At 41.5% G+C, this 24,238-nt stretch overlaps 1 protein-coding gene across 1 annotated transcript; it reads left to right on the top strand.

Annotated features, from left to right (window-relative positions):
- The first annotated feature begins 982 nt into the window (after window positions 1-982).
- cdx1b (caudal type homeobox 1 b) lies at window positions 983-11,520 on the top strand. The gene is made up of 3 exons (XM_044221195.1): window positions 983-1,816; window positions 9,877-10,025; window positions 10,474-11,520. Exons 1-3 carry the CDS (start codon window positions 1,330-1,332, stop codon window positions 10,729-10,731), a joined length of 894 nt encoding a protein of 297 aa, XP_044077130.1. The 5' UTR covers window positions 983-1,329; the 3' UTR covers window positions 10,732-11,520.
- Window positions 11,521-24,238: the final 12,718 nt, after the last annotated feature.

Raw genomic sequence — 24,238 nt, 5'->3', positions numbered from 1 at the left:
ACCTCTAAACTAAAGTGAATGTGCTAACTAAATTCAAAAAGGAAATATGTCATTAATAAAATAAAATATACACTTTTCTCAGTTTTATTTTCCTTCAGAGGAGATGATGATGATAAAATGATAATACATATTAGGACTTTTAATTCAATTATTATGTTTTATCCCTCAAACGTTTGTTATTGCAGAAACATTTACAGTTTATTAAAAGTTTTAAGCTACTGGGATTAATTTCCTGTCGTTTGATAGATGCTTTTATTTTATTATTATTATTATTATTATATAAACTGTATTTATATACTATTAGTATTTACACGTTTAAATGTTTTAATTGGCATTGAATTGCAGCCTGAATTAAGTGATAAAATGTCAGATTATTTCATCCAAATTAAAAAGAGAGCAGATATAAGGACATAAACGAAATAAACAAGAGTTATGGTTTTAAATGATTTTTGTTTTAAAAGTTTGTTATTGCAGAAAACATTTCTCCTCAACATGAAAAGTTAAGGATCGATTTCTTACCACGCGCTTGATGCTCAATACGTGAAATAAATGATAATAATATAATAATTATTATTATTATGTAAATTATTGTGTAAACCTGCTGCTTTAAAACATGTTTAAATGTTTTGTGTGACACTGAAGTGAAAGGTTTTACTGCAGCCTTTGGTCTTTATCATTATTATTATAATAATAATAATTATTATTATTATTATTGTTGTTATTACACACAGACCCGACAGAGGACGGAAGTAAATAAATAAATAAGTAAACAGCAGCAGCTGACCTGCCGTCTCTCTGGCTGCAGACCGTCTCTTTACCGTCATGTGTAAGTTTGTGTCTTTTCCTTTGAAATGCAGCAGCGGACTGTGATGCAAATGGAGGCCGATAGAGGGGGGGTGGGGGTGGGGGTGGAGGGTGGAGGGGGTGACCTGCTTTAACCTTTACTTTAATTCAGCGGTGGGTTATGTTTTGTGATGGCTGAGGATGAGGAGGATGAAGTAAGGAGGAACAAGAGAGAGAGAGAGAGGTTCATGCCAATAAAGTCTTTGAATAGAGCTGAAAAAACTGAGGGGGGGCAATAAAAGCACCCATGTGACTGCAGCAGCTTTTAACAGGCAGCTGATGGAGAAACCGCACGCAGACGGAGAACAGGTGGAGGTGCGGGCAGGTAGAGAGGTGGAGAAAGAGAGAGAGAGAGAGAGAGAGAGAGAGAGAGAGCACACTCAGCGAAGCTCACTTTACCTGCAGGCCCAGCTCAGGTGAGAGAGAGGGGGGCAGAGAGGCAGGCTGGATCCGCAGTATGCTGAGGGCGTCCCCTCACCTGGAAAGATGTACGTGAGTTACCTGCAGCTGGATAAGGACCCGGCAATGTACCCGCACCAGACCCCGGTGTCCCGCCACCCGGGGCTCAGCCTCAGCCCGCAGAACTTCGCGGTGCCCGCCCCGCCGCAGTACTCGGACTTCGCCAGCTACCACCACCACCACCACCACCACGGCATCAACAACGAGGTGCACCCGGTCCAGCAGGCCGGGCCGGGCGCCGGCGGCTGGAGCCCGGCCTACCCGCCTCCACCTCCGCCCACACGGGACGACTGGTCGCCCCACCACTACGCCGCTGCAGCCGGGGGGCCTCCAGCGGCGTCCGGCACGGTGGGTCCCAGCCTGGGGTTCAGCCCCCTGGAGTTCCCCGGACAGCCGCCTGCGCTGATGCCCGCGTCCCTAAACGCGTCTGCGGGGCAGCTGTCCCCCGGATCCCCGCAGAGGAGGAACCCGTACGACTGGATCCGCCGCAGCTCCGCGCAGCCCACCAACCCCAGTAAGACCCGGGTCACACACGCACACACACACACACACACACGTCCCTCATTCACATTTAACTCTGAGATATTTAACAACATCACACAGCTCGCGCTTCAAATCACTTTAAAAATCACCCGGAACGCGCTCCGACGTTTAACATCAAAGGCTTTTCAGGCAGCGCGCGCGTCTCTGCGCGTCCCAAACGGACAGTTTCACATTTTAATATGAGGCCGATAGCAGACTGATACTCAAATGTCCCGCACGTGTCTGCAGCTGAAGTTCACTTGTGACATCTTCTACATCTGATCCGGAAATAACACTAATAACAATAATAATAATAATAATAATAAAAACAGCTGTTTTATTTTATTTTATATTGAGTTTTCTTCATCTGGTCTGATGTCAGAGGTTTTTATTGTGTTGTGCAGATTTTAAAAGCTCTTTGATGCAAATGTGTGTGTGTTTTTTTTGACGCCACTTGCTTCATCCTGCGCGTGCAACTGTGAGCTTCATCAATCGTTATTTATCTTCAAACCTGCCGATCAATACAAATATATATATATATATATATATATATATATATATATATATATATATATATATATGCCTTTCCCTGGAGGTGAAATATTCCCACCGGCCTGTGGCGGATCAGACGTGTGAATCCGGTTTGAAGCCGGTTTGAAGCCGTTGTGATGTAAATGCCCCCCGCTGGATGTGACTCCGGGCGGCTGAGCTCGGCCTTTGTCCTCCTGCTTGTCTCTGGGCGGAGAAGACAAGAGTTTACAAGACAGTTCCCACTTTGAAGTGTGAAGTGTGACCTGAGTGTGTGTGTGTGTGTGTGTGCGCGCGCGCGTGCGCGTGTGTGACACTTGAATTTGCGTCACCTGGATTTGATCCCACAAGGTGCAGCCAGAGAAGCACTTCAGTAAAAATAAAAAATAAAAAACCCCAAAAACTTCAGTGTAGAAATACTCACTTAAGTAAAAGTATTTATTATTAGTATTAAAATATACTAATTTCAGATTAATACATGTTATATTACTGGAGTATAAGTATTGATGTGTTCGTTGCTTTAATGCTGTGAGCTCTTTTTTTTTAATGACTTTATATTCTGCTGGGTCAGGGAGGGATCAATAAAGTTTTATTTTAATCTACAACAATACATCATCATCTATTCCTTGATAATATTTTGTATCGTTAATGTGAATCTGCAAAGTAGCTGGAGTTTTACTTAAGTTAAATACAGTGGAGGGAAAAGTGCGATATTTCTCTCCGAGAAAAGCAGAAAGCAGCAGAAAATGGAAATACTCACGTGAAGTACAAGTACCTCAAACTGTACTCAGTTACTTTCCGCCGCTGGGTGCAGCCATGCAGGGCCGCACATCCGTCTTATCTTACAGCTGTAACGACAAATCGATTAATCAATTAAAAAAGCAATTATTTCGATAGACAGAGGTGGAAAGTAACTACATACATTTACTTAAGTACAATTTTGAGATACTTGTACTTCACATTTTCAGATGCTTTTTACTTCTACTCCACCACGTTTACCTGACGGATGTAGTCAGCTCCAACACTGATGCATCAGTATTAACAACATCAGTCGCAGGAGACGTTTTACTGCACAACCAGCACTTTTACTGCATGAGGACGATAATACTCGTGTACTTTTACTGCTGATACTTTAAAGCAGCTACAAGGAGTTTTTATTTTTAATTTTTTTTACTGGTTATGAAACAGTCTCAGTTTAATACCGATGCCTCTGCGTGGTCTACATATGCAAACGACACCGTCAGCGAGAACATCGGCTGTTTCCGGAGAGTTATTCTTATTCTTATTCTTATTCTTATTCTTTCCCCGCGACATCAGGCGAAACGATTCGCGGCACGCGGACCGGAAGAGCCTGTTAGCATTTTTCGCGGCGAGTCGTACGTTAAACCAGTGAAAAGGAAGCAGGAGGAGTTTTTTTTCCTTCAGAGAATTTGATTTTTTGACGTTATATTAGCGATATACCAGCAAAAAGGGGGCAAAAACACGAGTCGCTCATTCAGATAGACAGGTATGTAATATGTCTGTTTTACCAGGCTGTCATGGCGGACATCACTGTAACACAAATGGCTTCTAACATTTTTTACTGGCCTTGCTACCGAGCTGTATCTTGTTGGCTTATTATTATAAAGACGTAACATTACGAAGGGAGCTTTCTCAACAAAATTACTATTACTTATAAAGTTTTAGTACCGTAAGTTTACTTTGTTTCACCGTCGTCATATTACAGTTATTAATCTGACACAAACTGATACATCACGTCATCGCTGTGCATCCTGCAAACAGCTCTGTTTAAAAATCTTTCTTTCACATCTTTACGACAGGAAGAGGAAGTGGAAACACTGCTGCGTTTGTCCACAGGGGGGCGCCAGAGTCAACACATCACGAAAGATCCCCGTTAGCCGCTTTAACTTCGTGAAGCGGACGATACTTCCTTCACCTTGTAAATGCGGGATTTTACTTGCAGCAGAGTGTTTTGTACATTGTGGCATTGGTACTTTAAGTAAAGTGTGTGAGTACTGTAGACGGATATCTCCACGACGCCACAGAGAAAATTCTGGTGGTAAAATTTTAAATCGTGTATTTACCGATTTATTTCTGTAAGTAGCCAAATGTAATTTACTGTAATGTTTTCCAGCTCCTCTGATCCCTCGGTGGAACAGCAACAATTCACTCGATAATCAAACTTAAGTAACTTAAGTTAAATTAATAAGTAAACTTCTTCTCTGCTGCAAACTATTGCCGCGTTTACATCACATGAGATGGACTTTAGAGATATGAGGGAACAAGATGGTTTTATGGCTGCAGAGTTGGTCATGTGAGGGTTAAAAATACTATTCCAATATAGCACCAGAGCGATTAGCGTTACCTCGAATACAGACTTTGACTGACACGTTTGTTTGCCAAATCCGATATCTTTCAGGAAGATCAGTTTCCCCGTCATAATTATTGACTTCTCGTTAATCACAGCAACCTCCAGTTAACAGGAAAGAAAAGCTATAAAAAACATTCATGAGTGAAAATTATATTTATTCTTTTAAATATTCCCATAATATTAGTTTTTTTTCCTCTTGAATTACTGTAGTTTTACCTCTTCAGGCCTCTAAAAGTCACTCTTTGGTTTCCCAGCTCATACTGTGAGTCCTCAGTGTAGTTTCAGGGACTTTTCAGGGAACATTGTGGGTTTTTAAAGGCTGATTCTGATGTTTTTAGGGTATAAATTGTTAATCTTGACAGTTTTAGGACAACAGCAGACAGTAAAATTAAGGGATTTTGTAGTTTTTTTCCACAGGGAATGCTTTGAGACAGCATTTAGGCAATCGTGCATAGAGAATTTACAGAAAACAATATATTTAACAGTTAAATTAATACAAAGAAAACATTTTTGGGTGGCTATCGGTACGCGGACCTCAGTATTTTTAAAATCCTGGCTACAGCCCTGCTCGTAGACAGCAGCTCACAAGCAGTGAGTTGCTTCGTTTCAGAGGAAAAGTTCAACAGTTTTGGGAACTGTGTTTTATTTCCTCTCACACATGCGTCGGTTTCCGTCTCTCCATCACTTTTCAACTCAATCTGTCAAATGTCGCCTTTGCGCAGCTCTTTCCGTAAATGTCTGAATGAAGCCGCGAGGAACGTTAACGCCATTTTAACAGACAGCCGAAGCAGCAACGTTACAGATTTCATGTCTGAAAAGAGTTAGAGATGAGCGACGGCAGTTTGAATCGGGACAGGGTTAGCTTAGCTTAGCGTAAAGACTGGAAACGGGGGGGGGGACTGCTAGCGTGGCTCTGTCCAAAGATTAAAAAATACAAAAAAAGGTTTGAATTAGCTTGTAGCAAGTGAAACACTGTGCTTCAGCGTGTGTGCTGTTGTTACAGTGCATGTGCAGAGTAAACCCCTCCCTCTCTCAGACAGACTGAAGAGCTTTTTGATTCACGTTCCTTCATTAGCGTCTCGTCTCTCTCAGCTCCGTATCTGCAGAGAATCAAACTGTTGGTTTTTACTTTCTGACAAATGGAGCAGAAACTCGACAGTTCAGACAGATGTCCGTCCCCCCCCCCGAAACTAAAATGTTTGAGTTGTAATTCGCCCCGGTGACCGATTAGAGGACAGACGGCGTGTGTGTTTAAAGAGGAGGCACATCACTTATTTAACCGTTGTGTGTTTAGTGTTAATATTGAATCAGAGCGTGTTAAAGAGAGCTGAAGGCCTTTTAATTAACTTTAACTCAACCGTCTCTGTGTGTAAAATGTACCTTTCTGGTGTAAATCATACACTGTGAAATGTTTTTATAGTTAAATAAGAACAAGTTTCCCGTCAGATCAGTTCGTCGTGACTTCTTCTATTATATTATAGTCAGATTTTTCTTTCGGTTTCTGTTTCAAGGCAGTTTTTTTTTTACCCAGTTTTGGCTGCTGGTAACTCTGCGTTCGTACCGGACAAATCTGTAGCTCTTGATTAAAGCTCAGTGCCAACGTTTGACGTAGTGTGCCTTTTATATGGAGTGAAGGTCGGGCTGGTGGACGGACGAGTGGCACGTCCAACTCTGTGTCACCGTCACCGTCCGATGGTTAATGTTTCAACTGTAACTTTTATAACCTCAACCAACACTAACTTCACCCTAACCGTAGTCCACAACCACAATGTCTAACCGGAACCATACAGTGGTAGCCATGCACAGATGTTGTGGGAAGAAATCACTGAGAAACGCAGAATCTTCTAATATTCTTGGGATAGACAGGGTTTATAGTCTGGTTACAGACAATCTGTGCTTTGCTAAGCGGCGGCTTAGTTCCCCGGCGAAGCGTAGCGACAGAAAAATGCCTCCAAGGGTGGCTGAGACGTTTGCAGCTGCACAGGTTGTTGTTTACATTTACATTTATTCACTTGGCTTTTGTCCAAAGCGAAATATAAGTGAGCTCCAATCCAGCCACAGAACATCAAGGAGAAGCGTACGAGAACAAGTGTCGCAACGCTGCAGGTGCATGAAGCGACATATATATATATATATATGTTAAAATGACATTTGAATCCAATCAAAGAGTACAGTACAGTGTAGGGACGCTATTAAAACCTACAGCGCTCCACAGCTGCAGTTAGCGTTAGTGCTAGCGTAGTGTTGTCCTAATGTTAGTTTTCTTGCTGAAAACAAAGCCGCGAGGGAGCGGAAACACCTGTGTAAATGTAAATTCTGTCTAAACGCACCTGGATGTTCAGATAACCTGCAGCCTCGTTCTCACTACCGAACGCCGCGTCCCTGCGTTTTCATAGAGACAGCTTTTTAGTTGGTTTTGGAATATTTAAAGCGACATTTTCCCCGCGGCGTTAATTCGTTACGGTCAGCTGTGTTCAGCGGCTCCTCTGAACTTTTAGCCGAAGTGACGTCACATCAGGACACAGAGGTAGAAAACCAGATACATGATTATCCTTCAGATTCGACACATGTTTGATACTTCAAACAGAATAATTCATGTACAAGCTTTTGGGCTGCTGATGTATTAAAACCTTAACATTAAAGAGAAACTAAACCTTGGTTGGTAACGAAAGCTGCCTCCAGATCAGCCAATAGCAAAATTCAATTGCAACAGCCGAGTTTCAACCAGTCGCTATGCATATTTATACATAGACTTTGGACTGAAATGTCAACAACACTACTAAATACCCACATACATTGGTTTTCAGCTGGAAAAAGTGGTTTAGTTTCTCTTTAAGTTCCCCCCTTTTGTTTCCCTTTAAGTAGCTTTAAAACCTTCTTATTCCTCGCTGTCTGACAGCATCATAAATATTCTCCGTCAACTCAAAATATTAAAACCAAAGACTACCATTTCATCAAATGGAAATATCCCAGATGTCTTTGCGCGCGATTTTGGACACGCTTCCCCAAAAATTCACCCGCGTGACATTCGGTATGTTTGAAAGACAGCGAGGTTCCTGTAAGTTAAATAAAGCTGAATGGCTTGATGGTCATTTGTACAGCTCGTTCATTCAGTTTTAACAGCTGACCCTCTGACAGGTTTAACAGTAACTCATGAACACTGAGTCCATAAATGAATAAAAGCAGATATGGTTCAGTTTATGCAAATCCAGCCGAGGCAGGTTGTCCATTTGAATACAGGACCCGGGTGAGAACACACAGCTCCATCAGTCTGTCCGGCACTGACGTCACTTTATGCGAGCAGTTTATAACACATAATATAAAATACTACGACTTTAATACGCTTCATTCACGTTTTTACATACTAACGGTTGGTGTGATTTTGTGCTGTTGAAGTGGAATCACTAAACAAGGAAGTGTTAGGCTTCCCGAAGCTTCAAAATTAACAGACTGAATGAAAAAATAAAAATCGCACTGGATCTCCTGACACCTCTCAGTAAAGAAAAACTTATCAATACTAAAAAAATGATGTGACAGGTGTGATTTTAAAGGTGGGGCATGAAGCAAAGTCACAATGATTAGCAAAATAATATCAGATATCACTGTAGTTACTAAACTGTGTTTTCATTGTGAGCCATTGAAAGATAGTGATAAACTATTCCGTTTATAAAGAGTTTGGAGGATTTTTCTTAGTCTTTCCAAAACCAAAATTGTAAATAATGGATTCAACAGTTTGTTTGTCTGCTGTAACATACGCTGCTAATGTTAGCAGGCCTGGCTAACTAGCTTACTGCCCACAGTAGCAACCTAGCATTACTTCCAAGGCAAAGAGTTAGCGTATCATTAGCTAACTCCATTATTTTGTGGGGTTTCAGGCCACAGTTCGACACTGGAACTCCCACTTTGTTCCAGGGAGCTGATTCTTAATACTACAAAATGCTATATCAGAGTTTAGGCTAACATTAGCGCCTTTGTCTTTAATCATGGGACTCCAGTAAGAGTGATAGGCTACTCAGATTTTGGAGGATTGTGTCTTTTTTTTTTTTTTTTTAGCCTTTCCAAAACCAAAAGAACAAAATAGAGAATGGATTAGTCCCATTGGATGCTACTAAATGCTATATCAGAGTTTAGGCTAACGTTAGCGGCTTTGTCTTGCACTTTATTAAATTTGGGAAAATGTACCCAATATCACTTTGCCAAACTCACGGGTGTATCCTCATCTCAGAGAAGTCGCTGGCCAAGCAAAGAAATAGTTCCAGACCAAAAATAGTTCGTTTTACATTTCAGTTTTTATACAGATTAAACAAACGAGATATAATGTGTTAAAGGAATTGTTGGATATTTTGGGAAAAACTCTTACTCGCTTTCTTGCTTCGATGAGGAGATTGATACCACTGTCATGTCTGTCAGTTTAAAATGAAACTACAGCCAGTAGCTGGTTAGCTTAGCTTAGCACAAAGACTGGAAACAGGGGGAAACAGCTAGCCTGGCTCTGGCACAAAAGTTTGTTTTAAGAGGTGCTGGTAGGTGGATTCTGTCACCTTTGGACAGAGCCAGGCTAGCTGTTTCCCCATGTTTCCAGTCTTTGTGCTAAGCTAGGCTAACCAGCTACTGGCTGTAGTTTCATTTTAAACGTACAGACATGAGAGTTAATCTGAACATCTAATTCTCTGCATTTTCAAAATGTCGAGCTCTTGGCAGAAAGATTTAGTAGGCTATGTCGCTTCTATGAAGCTGTTGGACTTGTGAGAGATACCCTGACTGGATCCTACATTTCCCACAATGCAACTTGACAGTGTCTTTAATTAAAGCCTCCCTGCCTGTTAAACAACCACGTCTTTCAAACTCCACACCTCCAGTTCGTAACTCAGACTTTCATTTATACATTTTCTTCGTTTTCTTCATCTACAAGTTATCCAAACTGAGATTACTCTGATCTGACATCACTATGACATCATCGGGATTATTTTCTCAGACTGGACAAAACTGAGAAAACTGATCTTCTTGTACAAAATCTTTGATCTTTGACTCTTTAATTTTACAGTGAACATGTCAGTCACCTGCAGGGGGCAGCAACCTGCGAATAAAATTCAGATTTCAGCTTTAAGCGTGACAGTTTTTTGTTAACCCGGTTGTGTTTCTGTGTTTTACAGACGGAAAGACGCGGACTAAAGACAAGTACCGGGTGGTGTACACCGACCACCAGCGGCTGGAGCTGGAGAAAGAGTTTCACTACAGCAAATACATCACCATCAGGAGGAAGGCGGAGCTCGCCACAGCACTCGGCCTGTCGGAGAGACAGGTACACCGACACAAACAAAGCTGATATAAAATCTCGTGTTGATCAGACCGTTGGAACGATTTTACTGCACTTTTATCGGATTTCATATGATGACGCATAACTTAAATGTAGTCAAACCGGATGTTATTATTATTGAATTTAACCTTTGACGCTGCTTTCATGTTCTTTTTTATGCAGCAGAAAATTTACTTATGTATTTTTGTGTTTACTGCTAATTAGCTAATGTTAGCATGCTCCTCCAACAAGCCTCTGATTGAGGAGAAACTAACTTTGTTTACAGTAAATGTAATTGTATGTAAAAACACTAATACGGTCCTTTAAAAAGATGTTAAAAAGTTTGACTTGTTTTCCTGAATCATGCAGATATCTGGTTCCTGTAAAAGCACGATGTCGGTATTCACATAATTTTGTATGAATAGAAATAAAAACACCTCTTCTTCTGCTGCAGGTGAAGATCTGGTTCCAGAACCGCCGGGCAAAGGAGCGCAAGATCAACAAGAAGAAGCTCCAGCAGCCGGCCTCCTCCACCACCACACCCACCCCTCCCGCCGGCACCAACGGCAGCGGAGGAGGAGGAGGAGGAGGAGGAGGCGGCGGCCTCCACGGAAATGGCGGGAGCAGCGTCGCCATGGTGACGAGCAGCAGCGGCAGCAACGGGCTGGTGTCCCCTTCCTCCATGCCTTTGAACATCAAAGAGGAGTACTGAGGAGGAGGAGGAAGGTGCTTCGTTGGACGCTGATGTCGGGGATACGGACTAAAAGATTCTCCCCTACGAACTGAAAAACTTTTGGCGTCACATCCTGCCGCTTGCCGCCGTCCTGCCTGCCCTCTTCAAGCCAAAGCTCGTTGAAAAATTTGAGAAAATGCAGATGGGTGATCTCACCAGCAACAGTACTTCTTCTCCCGTCAGACTGTTGTTGCAGATAATAACAGATTGTGATTAGATGTTTGCTTGCTGGGATGTCGACAGGCGAAACGAAACCGCAGGACTTTTATCACTCTCCCGAACCCCGGTTCGGCTCTTCGCTCCTGCCAGATCCACCGCCGGGTACATCACCGCAGAGTCATGTTGTTTGTCCAAACTTTCTTCAAACTCACAGAACTTTATTCGAAATACTAGCAGAGATCCCAAAGTGCCAAAAGATACCAAAACGATGCACAAGACATGTTGAATATTTCCATTTGATGGAATGATGCAGCCATAAAAATATGTCTTGGGTTTGAATATTTCAACGAAGAGCTGCAGCAAGCAGACGCAGAATATACTTGTATAAGATACTGTCAGACAGTGTGGATAACGTGTTTTGTTTTGTTTTTTAACTCTAAAGCTACTTAAAAATTGGGATTGGGATTTTCAGGGTAAATCCTGTTTTCAGATGTTTGTTTTTTTTTGCTTGATGATGATGCATTTAAGAAAACATAGATCCTGCTTTATTAAGAAATGTTTTCTCGACCCATAGAGGACAATAAAATCCAGTGACAGAATCCCAGCATGCTTATGTATACGATCCTCTGTGGCTGCAGAACATTAAACAACACTAACCCGAAACTCCTGAGGACAAACCTGCGAATAACAAAGTGTTTTTCCCCTTTCAGATATTTCTTTAAACGAATGTTACTGAACATAGAAACTCAGGACTCTCTGTAACGATCACACAGGTTTATGTTCTCACCTCCAGTTTTAATTATTCAAATTTGTTTCTAAGAAATCAGGTTTTGTCCCTCAGCTTGGTGGACGGCTCTAAATACTACAATACCCATGAGCCTCAGCTGCCGTTCCCATGGAAAAGAAGCCATTCAGAGGTGTGAATCAGAGCGGGAGTGAATTCAAAATTCGCTGTTGAATTTATGAACAAAACACGTCGCCGTAGTTACTGAATTAATCTAAAATTAACCAAGAATCTAAGAGTGAACTGATTTAAGCTGCGGACTGTAAAATCAGTTTTTAGCAACACTGTAATCTTTAGCTTCTGTTAGCGGTGCACGCAGCAGAATTTGAAGGTCTGCGATTGGATGCTTCTTGCCGAAATGCACCTTGGGAGTTGTAGTTAACGTCTCCCAGGAAGTTTTTATGTCCACAGGCTTCTTGTAGTTTAAGTTCTGAAATGGTCTGAAAATGAAAACATTTTAAGTTGGATGAACTTGAAATGAATAAAACGTATGTATTTGCATTAAGTTAATGATAAAAGATGAGTTGATTCCACTAAATTCCTGTATGATGTTTTACAGTTTATTAAAACCAAAAGGCTTTATTGTAAGACGGAGGTTCAACGGGTAGTTTTTATCTGTCAGACCAACAGGCAGAGTTGTACTTAAGTACAAACTGAAGGTTCTTGTACTTTACTTGAGTATTTCCATTTTATACTTTCAGCTTCTAGTTCACTACATTTCAGAGTACTGGAACTTTTTACTGCATTACAATTATCTGACAGCTGCTAAACGATTTCTAGATTAATCAATTAGTCGAGTGACAGAAAATTAATTTTGCAACTATTTTCATAGTTTTTCCTGTAAATCCCTTCCTGGCTGCAGCTCCTCAGATGTGCAGATCTGCTGCTTTTCCTCTGAACGACTGTAATAACTGTGATGTTTGTTAATAACGTCGAGCTTCGGACTGTCGGTCGGACACGACGACACGGTGAAGGCGTCGCTTTGGGCTCTGGGTCGTCGTGACGGCGTTTCTCACCGTTTTCACCAGTTTTCCAAACCGATCGACGGATCGACGGATCGACGGAGAAAAGAATCGGCAGATGGATCCAGAATGAAAAGCATCATCAGCTGCAGTCCGATACAAACCGGTTCAACATGAGCTCCAGCTCCACCAGCTGCAGCAGCAACATCCTGCTTTACATTAATGCACGAGGAATAATAACCTGATGATAGAATATATAACAGCACAGCAGCCACAGGGACGCTGCACTGCTTTAATGCTTTAAGGGCTTTTTCCTGATCACACTCTCACACTTTCACTGCAGTTACATTTTCAATGCAGGACGTTTTTACAGTGTGTGTTAGTACTTTTACTGAAGTAAAGGATCTGAATACTTCCTCCACCTCTGTTGACTCGGGCTCTTGCTCAGACATGAGACCAACAGGTAAAATCGCTGTAACACACTTTGCAAGGGGCTTTTTAAACAAGTGAAGATATCACAAAGAGACAAACAAAGCAGCAACAAGTCGCTGAGAGAAAAGCAGAAAGATGGGCTGAAAGAAACAGCGAATGAAAGACAAGACGCCTCCACGCACACACACGCACATGTGATGCAGCAGTTGAGGCGTGGCGTCCAAAGGGCGAAGAGGAACACTGGGCAAACAGACCACAGGATCCTGCTATCTGCTACAGTGTGGGTGTGTGTTCATGTGTCCTCACTCTTACCTTTGTCCTGGGTCCATTTTGCCTCCAACAACAGTCTCTATCTTAACACTGATAGTGACTATCAGCAGTGTGTGTGTGTGTGTGTGTGTGTGTGAGTTGTTCAGACCGCCATCTTGAACTTGAGGCCTTAAGCAGATGCTGTTTTAAACCTGTAACACAGCGCCAGCCGTCAAAACCTCCATTAAAAGAACGTAAAACTTAAAGAAAACAACCAACAGTATGTCTGTTTCAGTTTGGGTGTCGATAGTTAATATTAAGGTTTTGCATAATTTGGCCTAATGGAAAAATAAACGTAAATGTTAAATAAAAAGAGGCCCAAGGATTGAGCCTTGAGGAACTCCACATGTCGTGTGGGGTTCCTTTGGGTGTGTTTAGTCGAGGGCGTAATGTTTTAAATTTATTTTTTATATCTTAAACAACACGCCACCACCAATGCAGCCCCCTGCGCTGTTTTCGGTCTGAATCCCCGCTGGGAGAATTAGGCGTAAAGGGCAGCAGTGAGTGGTGCAGCAAGTGCCCTGGGTTTTGCCTCTCAGGCTATCGATAGTTTGCCCTATCTTCTTGCTGGAGCTTGTTGAGGAATCCAACTCGAGAGGAAGAATGCAGGCACTAATCAGGACTGAAAAAAGGACTTCAAGCTTCTCTGCATTATTTTGGGTAAAGAAAAATATATAGATTAATATTTTTATTAGCAGTTAATAATCTCCTAAAAAAGACGCTAGACTGAAGCGTCAGTCAAATCTGTAAATTTGCCTGTTTGTGGTAAAGATGCAAAACATTATTTATCATAAAGGAAAGTAAATATGATTTTAAGAGGTTTGGTTCTGAAACCAAACATATTCCCTTGTGCAAAGCAGCCAAATGTAAACTTTATGGTTTGATTTCTTTCTTTTGTTTTGGTCACAGCAGTCCGACTAAAGTCTGAGTGCAACAATGGCAACAGGAGTTCAGCTGAGGTACAGTTTTAAGAAGGATAAAGTAGAGTTTACAAGAGGAGAAGTCAACAACCATCTTCACTTATATAGTTCAGTAGAGCTAGCAGACACTCCCAACTGCACCTGATTCACTCTTGATAAGCTGTGATATGTTAGATAAACAGGAACGATGGCAATGTGCCCATAATCATAAACAAATCTAACAAAACTAGGACACAAACTGTGTCAGAGGTTCATAAAGTCAATTTTATTCATACAGCCCAATGTCACAAATCACAAATGTGATCATTAGACCCTCCACTGTCAAACTGAAATTAAAATTCAGTTTTTCTAAGAAATCATTATATTCTGTTTTTGCTTTGACTGTTGCACTTCCTGTCAATATTGTAAATACCAAAAGGAGAAATGTTAAGTTGTGTGAATATATATATTAAAAAACATGAACAAAAAGTAACTTACAGTGGGAATCACTTCTAACGTTAGCAAAGCTTTGGTAGCTTCCACTTTTCAACGCGGTGGCCCGAATTCTGAATGTTGTAAAGCTAACGAGCTTGCTAAGTGGCAGGCGGTAGGTTAGCTAGTTCAGAGAGCTTTTTCCCGCTCGTCGGTACCTCTTCATTAAATTAAATGATGAACAAAATGTCAGGGGGGAGTAAATACAGAGAAAATACAAAGGAACTCAGAGAGTGACTGACGAGCAATAGCATGTTAGCCATTAGCTCACTAGATGCGGTTGTTCACCAACTGGTGAGTGGTCAATCAAATATTTAGAGTTCAGATAATAATAATAATCAGATATTTAGATGAATTTCGCTGTACGACTTTCTGGCTCGACTGTGTCTCATTAGTCACAAGTCTTACACTGTAAATGTTTCACTGAAGTTTAAACATTTTCAACCAGACTGAGTGCATTTTTCTCATCAATTTTGTGTGCATTCAAACAAAATGTTAATATTTAAAGGATTCTGAAAAACAGATTTATGTTGTTTGGCAATGTACAGTAAACAGCTCCAACTCAATTAAATGAGTTGCTATATGCCAACCTTAAGGTTTTAATCAGTACGTCTCATAAGTCTCCAGATCTATAGAGCTTACAAAGATTAGAAAAGTAAAAACTTGTCTTCTTAAAGAGGAAATATACATTTACACATCAAACAAAATAAGGACACAGAGAGTGTGGATCCACGTTGTGAGTAGCAACGGCTGTGCTTGTGTCTCATTTTTGGGTAAACAGAGCGTAATGAGAGCGGAGCAGCTCGGTCGCTGCCTCTTCACCACCATAAAGTTTATTGGGGGGTGGATGCAGTAAAAATGGTTTCACCACAGAGACGCAGATATGTTTGTTGAGGAGGCGTGATGAGCTCTGATAGCAGTGATGGACGACAGCCAGAGGATTCACCGCCGGAGTTTGGACACGCGGAGATACAGACATTAGGCTGTCGTGCCACAGAGATGTTTTATTAGGTTTGTTATGCAAGTAAGAAAAACTGAGCTTGACACTAAAATCTGCCTCCACAAAACAAAGGTTGAGTAAAAGCAAACGTAAAAGCGAAATGATAAAGCCCCTTTCAGACTCCTCTTTAACCTGATGACATGTCGATCTCATGTCCGAATAAACGTCCGAGTCGCTTTACATAAATCACGATGGCAATCTTACGAGGTCGGACCTGAAACATTTCTGTCTGAACTGAACTTGTCAGATTAATGTAAAGACCACAGCAGCACAAGGTGCGCAGAGAAAGACTTAATGCGTCTTGTTCTGTCTTTTAAGCTCGCTGTAATATTCTGTATTATCTCAGTCATCACCTTCTACGCATTAAGAAAATCACATCAAATAAAAAGCTAGGAAACACTATGCAGAAGCCAACGTTACGTTGTCGAGGAGTTTCACAGCGACTGACGGTTTAGGAAAAGATCAACTGCACGAATCACAAAAGTAGGAAAATGTTTATTAGGATAATTCCCGGTTGGCTCGGAGTGCAGAATTAGCTGTTAGCTCCAGCGATTGCACTAAAGCTGCAGGAAGAAACGCTCGTTTTAAGGTCTGACAGTGTGATTACGGCTGTTTAATGAAGAGTGCAAACGCTTGTCAGGTGATCAATACTTTGGTGATCGGTTTGACGTGTGCTCTGAGTTTCGGTGTGGGACTCGCTGACAGAGCTGCAGAATGATGGCTCTGGATGAAAAATGCTTCATGTTGTTACGCTGAATTTTCAGAGTCAAGTCCAACAGCTGATCAGCTCTTTACGACCCTGCGTTGCTGATCAATAACACTTATTAAATCTTTGAGCTTTGCCTGTTTACACTGCAGTCATCTGCTACGACTATATACACAGTGTCTGGCTTATTCTGAGGAAACGTCAGGATTTTGATACATGCAAATGTTACTAATATAATAACCAGAATGAGTCTGTGCAGCAGTCAAACAGCAGGAATTTTATGCTAACGTTACTTTTTTAAAATGCTAACTTCACAATTTTTTATGCAATTTCTTTTTTTTATGCAAAAATGTGTTGACAAATCACTATTTAGTAATTCTTATCCGCCTTCTTGTTGCAACAGATGAGGCTGACCAGGACCGCGTCAGTAAATAAGACCACCTGAAGTACAGTTTTACTTTCGCGGATATCTGCTGTTACGTGCCGTTTCCGCTTCCTGCTTCATTTCCACGAGATATAATTTCATTAGCGCAAAGCCCGTAAATTATACAAAACGGGATCTTTTTAATAATACTACAAAATACAGAGGTGAGTCGATCCACGGTGAGAAAAAGTTTGACGTCTTTTGACACTTAAAAAGGGAAAACGAGTGTAAAACTGCTCAGTGGGAAACATAAAGTGAGTGTTTTTATGACTGAGGTCTGGTGGCTCTGCTCTGTGTTAATGAGGAACAACTTCCTCGGCTGTTATCACTGAGGTCAAATGTTCAGCTGGCAGCCAATCAGAGGCCAGTAAAGAGCAGGATGTCAAGGACGTCGCTGCAAACCTGGAAAATAGGGATCATCTCACTCCCACTGAACTTATGTAACCTATGAAGTCAGAGTATCTCGTGATTATTATGAGTAATAATTATCGCCTCTAATATTTCATCTTTTTTTCCTCACGGACATCAACAGTTATTAGTCACTGAGAAATGAAAAGTCGTTATCAATACTGACAGTATCAATATCTGCTTTTTTTATCAGTCTGTCCTTCCTGGAAACAAGACACACACACATGTTTGTTTCACTATCCCCGTGGGGAACAGTCATTGACATAATGCCTTCAATAGCCCCTCACCCGAACCTTAACCTAATAACCTGGACCCTAAAACCAAGCCGTCTCCACCTGTGGGGACCTCAGTTTGTGTCCCCACGGGTTAGTGTGCATTCAGGTTACAGTCCCCACTGGGATACAAGACCGTGAAACACACACACACACACACACACACACACACACAGTCAAACAGTCAGTGTATGTGTGCGAAGAAACTCCTCCAAACACCAACGACAGCTTGACGATCTGTCACGGGCGGCGGCCATTTCAGGACACATTTCATCTCCAAAACAAAATGGTTGACAGCACGACACCACAGTGACGACCCCGAACAAATCCGTCAGGCCTCAGGCTGGACGCATGTGTTTATATATATATATATATATATATATATATATATATGTATATATAAACACACACACATATATATACATATACATATATATATATTGGTGTGCAGGCTAAACAGTAAGTAAGTAGTTTGGTCACACGCCTCGCCTCCGTTGCATTAAAACGTGTTTTTGTAGCCAATCAAAGATGTTTACATCATCTGTCAACAGAGCCAATAATTAGAGCAAATAAAAGGAAACGACAACAAAGTGAGCAAATATCTCTTGCGGGCGTCCATAAACTCTCGGGGAATCGTCTCTCGCAGCAGCTCGTCCACACTTATACAGCCGCCTGTTTATGGGCCATTTTACCATAAACTTTCATTTACAATATACTTACTGCCCCTAATACGCCCCTGTATTGGCCACATTGATTGTGGATAAACAGTGAAGTTGTAAAGGAGCAGTGCTGGAACGGTAGTGCGCTGTAAAGGGCAGATAATACTGAAGACATGACGGGGACTACCGGTATTCCCCCGAAACAGCTCTCTGTAAAACGCAGCACATTCTTAATGAGGTTTGGTCTGCGGCACTGAGCGCATGTGTTCACACAGCTTTTCTGAATTACAGCTCGTCAGAAGGGGCTGAATGAATACACAAAAACTCACAGTGAGGATATAAAAAATAAAATTAGAAAATGAACAAAAAATAGATTTAAAAAATTACTTATAATTGTAAAGAGAAAGAAAATAATGAAAAAACAGCAGATTCTTAATGAGGTTTGGTCTGTATCACTAAAAAATAAATAAAATAAATGCAAACTAAATGTATAGGAATTCTTTAAAATGACACCTGATTAAACAATGCAAATATAAAATATAATATCAATACAAATATAAAAGCACTCTTATCCTCTTCTTCTTCTTTCAGGTAAAGTGCACATTAAATAATATTTTCTATACAATTCTATACAAGATTTTGCCTTAATTAAAAAATGTTAAAAAGTTTTAAATACAAAACAAAGACATGAAAACAATCTAATAAATATTAATATAAAAATCAGCTTAATTCTTAAGTTGTTTTCCAGCAGCAGTGTATTCGGGTGAAACGAGGAGTTTTATGAACGGAGTGATTACAGCCAGACAGATCGTTGCTCATCAGCCCCATTAACCTACATCAGATAAACACACACCTTATCAGCTGCACAATTTCAATTAAGTGGAGTTTATATTATTGTAGTGACTACATGTCACGGTGTTATTTATTATTGTTTTACTGCCTTTAATATGAGAGCAGCATGTCAATCCTGTGTCTGTTTGTTTTGATACTTTATTGCAAAAACGCCACAAACTTCTGATTGTTTACATCGTATTATTTCTGAAGTCTTACAGCATAAATAAAAGTAAATAAATAAAACTGTACAAACAAATTGCTACACGGGCTTTTTATTACATCTGCCGTTGTGATTTTGTGGTTCCTGCTTTCAGCGAACGCTTCAAGGACTTCGGGGGACAGTTTGAACGATTTATGTTTGTGGAATTTCCCAAAGATTACAATCTAATAAATCACATCGATACTGTAAATAAAATGTCCCTACAAGCACTGCTGACACCACTTCCTCATAAAAACACATTCATATTTAAACAAACGAAAAAAATAACACTTAATAAGCGCTGTTTTGGCATCACATTCAGATAATATGTACAGAAAAAAACTACTTAAAATCGTAACATTTCTAAAAAAAAAAAAAAGTCACTTATTTTCCTTCCAAAACTGCAGTTTTAACAAACAAACTCAAATGTCAGAAAATTATATTTTGCGACTTTAGGCTGATGATAATTCCCACAATGCAGTTCTTCTTTATTTGCTTAATCGTCAGGTGCTGTGGGAACGAGGAAGTTTCTGTCAGATATGCCGATGTACCATACTCTGCCTTCTCAGAAACATCCAGGACCAGAAGTCATAAATGCTGTATGGACGTAAAGTGCTGACTAACGAAATGGAGCTTTAACAGAAAAGGTTTCTGTGAAAAGAGCTTTTTGGAAAAGAGTAGTGTGCATCCTAAAGGCCTTTGCATGCCGGGGGGGGGCGAACAATAAAGGCATCAACCAATGAAGTTGTGCGGAACGGACGTCACGTGACAGCTGCTAATGACAACGGCGGACCTGTTTGATAAAAGGGCAGTTTTATTACCGGTGTAGGGAGGATTTCTGCAGCCGCAGTGAAGCCTGATCCCACTGAGAGAGACTCTGCCCGGATGTCTATGATGTTGTGGCAGAAGTGTGCGATGGAGGCGGTGCTGCTGACCGTCCTGTGTGGGCGGAGGTGAAGGTCGTGTAGTTAGGGAATTTCTTTCATCCGCCTTTCTGAACAAATGAAGCGTGTTCCTGGAGTTTACTTTTTATATTCTCGGACAAATCAGCTCCACCACAGCTGCTGCCGTTAGAAATTTAAACCGTAGTGATTTTAGCAAAGTTTAAACAGAGATAAAAAAAACTACAGCTCCCATGAACATTTACCAGCGCTGCAGTTACGTCATCGTAACTTTGTTTCGTCTCTTCTAAAGTCATTTTGTCCAGTTTTTGTAATCTGTAATCTCTGCTGTGTAAAAACCTCTACAGCGTTCAGCCCTCTGTCCCGCTGTCATTACAGACACGTGACCTAACCACCCCGCTGTTATTATCGTCAGACCCAAGGATGTTTTATGAGTCTGTGGTGGCCAGTGCTATCCTGCATGCTGGGGCAGCAGGTTGAGGGCAGCAGGTTGAGGGCAGCAGGCTGAGGGCAGCTGGTTGAGGGCAGCTGGTTGAGGGCAGCAGGTTGAGGGCAGCAGGCTGAGGGCAGCAGGTTGAGGGCAGCAGGCTGAGGGCAGCAGGTTGAGGGCAGCAGGCTGAGGGCAGCAGGCTGAGGGCAGCAGGTTGAGGGCAGCAGGCTGAGGGTAGCGGACGCTAAGAGGCTCAACAAACTGATCCGTAAGGCCGGCGACATTGTGGGGGTGGAGCTGGACTCTCTGGTGGTGGTGTCAGAGAGGAGGATGCTGGCCAAACTACACGCCATCTTGGACAGCGTCTCCCACCCGCTCCATGACGTGCTGGTCAAACAAAGGAGCACCTTCAGCCAAAGACTCATCCCCCCACAATGCACCACAGAGCGCCACAGGAAGTCATTCCTGCCTGTGGCCGTCAGACTCTTTAACTCCTCCCTCTAAGTGTCAGTCTGTATGACCCGAAGTCACTAAACTGGACATTGATCATTAACATCTCTGCAATACTTGAGATAATTGTGCAATATTCTCTGTTTTCAGTTTAAATTACGTGACAGTGATGAGCTGTAACGAAAGAGTTTCCCCTCGGGGATCAATAAAGTATTTCTGATTCTGATTACAGACACGTGAACTAACTGCAGGCGCCCTTTAGTGATTTTGGAATCAGCTGCTTTCAGGATTCTAGAATCTTTGCGGTGGTTGCTAAGGGCTTCAGGGCGGTTGCTATGGCGTTGCTCGTGGTTATCTATCGGGCGCCGTTGCCATGGAGAAGAAGTCAGTCGGCGGCGCGGTGAATTCAAAATCAACGTCGTTGAATCTGTAAACAGAACACGTCGCCACGGTTACCGAATTAATCCAGAACTGCTCTGAAGTCTGAACGTGAGTTAATATAAACCGCAAGACTCTTTAGCTCCGTGGTTGGATGTTTCGTGCCGAAATGCACCCTGGGAGTCGTGGTTCAGGCTCGTCGAAGCTTTCGACAAAGAAAAGAACCAGACATTTTCTAACACAGCCGTTCGTCTTTAGCGGCGATGGTTCAACGAGGAGCGGTTCAGAGCTTAACGCCTCCCTCTTCGCGACTCTACAGGAGTGCAGCAGAGCGACGAACCAATCGAAGGCTCAGGAGATTTAAAAGCACCTAAGAATCACACAAAGAGAATAATAATAATAATAATAATAATAATATATGAAACCTCTACACGTATTTTAGAAATAAAGCTCACATTGATTCAGTAATAACTGTGTCATTAGTTGAAGTCAGTCACTCTGAATACTCTCTGACCTGCTTTTACCTGCAGTTAAAAAAAAAAGCTGGTTTAACTGCAGGTGTGTGTGTGTGTGTGTGTGCGTGTGCGTGTCCTTACCTTTCCCCCTCATTAACCTTCGTCCTGGTGATAATGTCGGGGGTTTCGACACGACATTGCAGAACCAAGATTCCTCTCCAAGTTCATGTTTGGCAACAGCAGAAGAAACACAGATAGGCTTCTTCTTCTTCTTCTGCAGCCGGCTGTAGAATCACAACACACAGAGCTGCACACATCTTTAAACTCATTGTTGTTTAACAGTCAGAGCACATTTACAGTCATTTATCTTTCCAGGTGCTCTCGAACGCTCTTCTTCGTCGTCATTTAAATATGTATAAAATACATTTGTTAACACGAATGTTTATCTTTTTCCTTGTAAAGCACTTTGTGATCTCTGGTCTTTGATAAGTGCTATATAAATAAACTTTATTATTATTATGATGATCATGTGGTAATCATTTTAGTTTAGTTTGACAGTCATACTGAAGGTTCACATGTTTAACGTTATCAGTCCGCTCACTCGGGTCGTGAGGCTTGCACACGACCCGATTGGTCTCGCTGTCAATCAGCATATCATTAGCCCCGATCCTTATGAACACAACGAGCTATGATGCTTGTAACGCCTCCCTGTGTTAATATGACGATCCAGTTGTGTCTGAATAGTAATAATACCCTGTTGTTTATTGGTTATGATGCGTTAGTAAGTAATTCACATTCACCAGAAACCTCCCAGACGTCGCTGGTCAGTTGTGTTTCTGTTCTGTAATCAGCTCGCACGTCTGACGCCTTCTGATAAAATGCATTTTGTAACACTTTTTCCCAAGCGAACCTAAATTCATCATGTTTTTATAATCCATCATACACCTTGAACGCAACTCTTCACGTCAAAATTTTCTTCATTTTCAAACAGTCCGGGTTATTCTGAAAAATAAAACACCAATATTTGAAGCTAATGAGACACTTTGAGTGGCTGATAAATGTGATCAGAACCAGAGAGAAGATCAAAGAGAAGTTGTTTAATGCCTCCAGAGCGGTGGAGGATTTAAATTTGCTGTTTAAAAAAAATGGGTGATGTCGCATGATTCCCTTCATAACACGACACAGTGCGTATGAATTAATAAACTCAGATGAAACACCGGATTTTGGGGGGAAAACAGAACAAATCGGTTGCACCTGTCTCCATCGGCGCCGACTTTGGTCACGCCGTGAGGAGACTCTGCGTGCTCCAGCCGAATGTAGTTTGTTTGTGTGTTTCTTTTCAACATGTAAACATCAGCGCCTTTTTTTTTTGTTTTGGTAGCAAAGCCTACCACGGGAACAGCGTGGTAATCACTGCACAGTCAGGTCGGTGAGAAAGGCTCCGGCTGAAACCTACCAACGCACACTGACCCGGCTAATTCTTGCCAGAAATCGACGTGGTAACTTACAGCATGTGGTGGAAAGCAAACACAACTGTCAATAAAGGCAAAATGCCAAAAAACCCCAAAACCCCGAAGTCTAAAAATGACAACTTGCTGTTTTACGGTGGGTTTTATGTGCCGGACTATTTCTTGCCTGGGACCAGTAACTTCCTGGAGTCTCTGAGCCAAGCTGGCTAGCTGTTTCCCTCTGTTTCCAGTCTTTATGCTAAGCTAAGTTAGCCGGCTGCTGGTGATAGCCTTATGTTTAGCATACAGGTATACATATTTGCCAAAATGTTGAATTATTCCTTTAAGCAACTGTATTTGTGATTACTGGTTCCCTCTGTTTCCAGTCTTTATGCTAAGCTAAGTTAGCCGGCTGCTGGTGATAGCCTTATATTTAGCATACAGGTATACATATTTGCCAAAATGTTGAATTATTCCTTTAAGCAACTGTATTTGTGATTACTGGTTCCTCTGTTTCCAGTCTTTATGCTAAGCTAAGTTAGCCGGCTGCTGGTGATAGCCTTATATTTAGCATACAGGTATACATATTTGCCAAAATGTTGAATTATTCCTTTAAGCAACTGTATTTGTGATTACTGGTTCCCTCTGTTTCCAGTCTTTATGCTAAGCTAAGTCAGCCGGCTGCTGGTGATAGCCTTATGTTTAGCATACAGGTCTACATATTTGCCAAAATGTTGAATTATTCCTTTAAGCAACTGTATTTGTAATTACTGTTTCCCTCTGTTTCCAGTCTTTATGCTAAGCTAAGTTAGCCGGCTGCTGGTGATAGCCTTATATTTAGCATACAGGTATACATATTTGCCAAAATGTTGAATTATTCCTTT

This window comes from Siniperca chuatsi, linkage group LG14, assembly GCF_020085105.1.
Source record: "Siniperca chuatsi isolate FFG_IHB_CAS linkage group LG14, ASM2008510v1, whole genome shotgun sequence".
NCBI classification, from domain to species: Eukaryota; Metazoa; Chordata; class Actinopteri; order Centrarchiformes; family Sinipercidae; genus Siniperca; species Siniperca chuatsi.
This window is presented reverse-complemented; position numbering and strand designations above follow the sequence as displayed.

Bases quoted from the DNA above. Each gene is read 5' to 3' on its own strand.
- cdx1b (XM_044221195.1), top strand. From the start codon at position 1,330: ATGTACGTGAGTTACCTGCAGCTGGATAAGGACCCGGCAATGTACCCG. The intron at 1,817-9,876 runs GTAAGACCCGGG...TGTGTTTTACAG, and splicing joins CGCGCAGCCCACCAACCCCA to ACGGAAAGACGCGGACTAAA. The intron at 10,026-10,473 runs GTACACCGACAC...CTTCTGCTGCAG, and splicing joins TCGGCCTGTCGGAGAGACAG to GTGAAGATCTGGTTCCAGAA.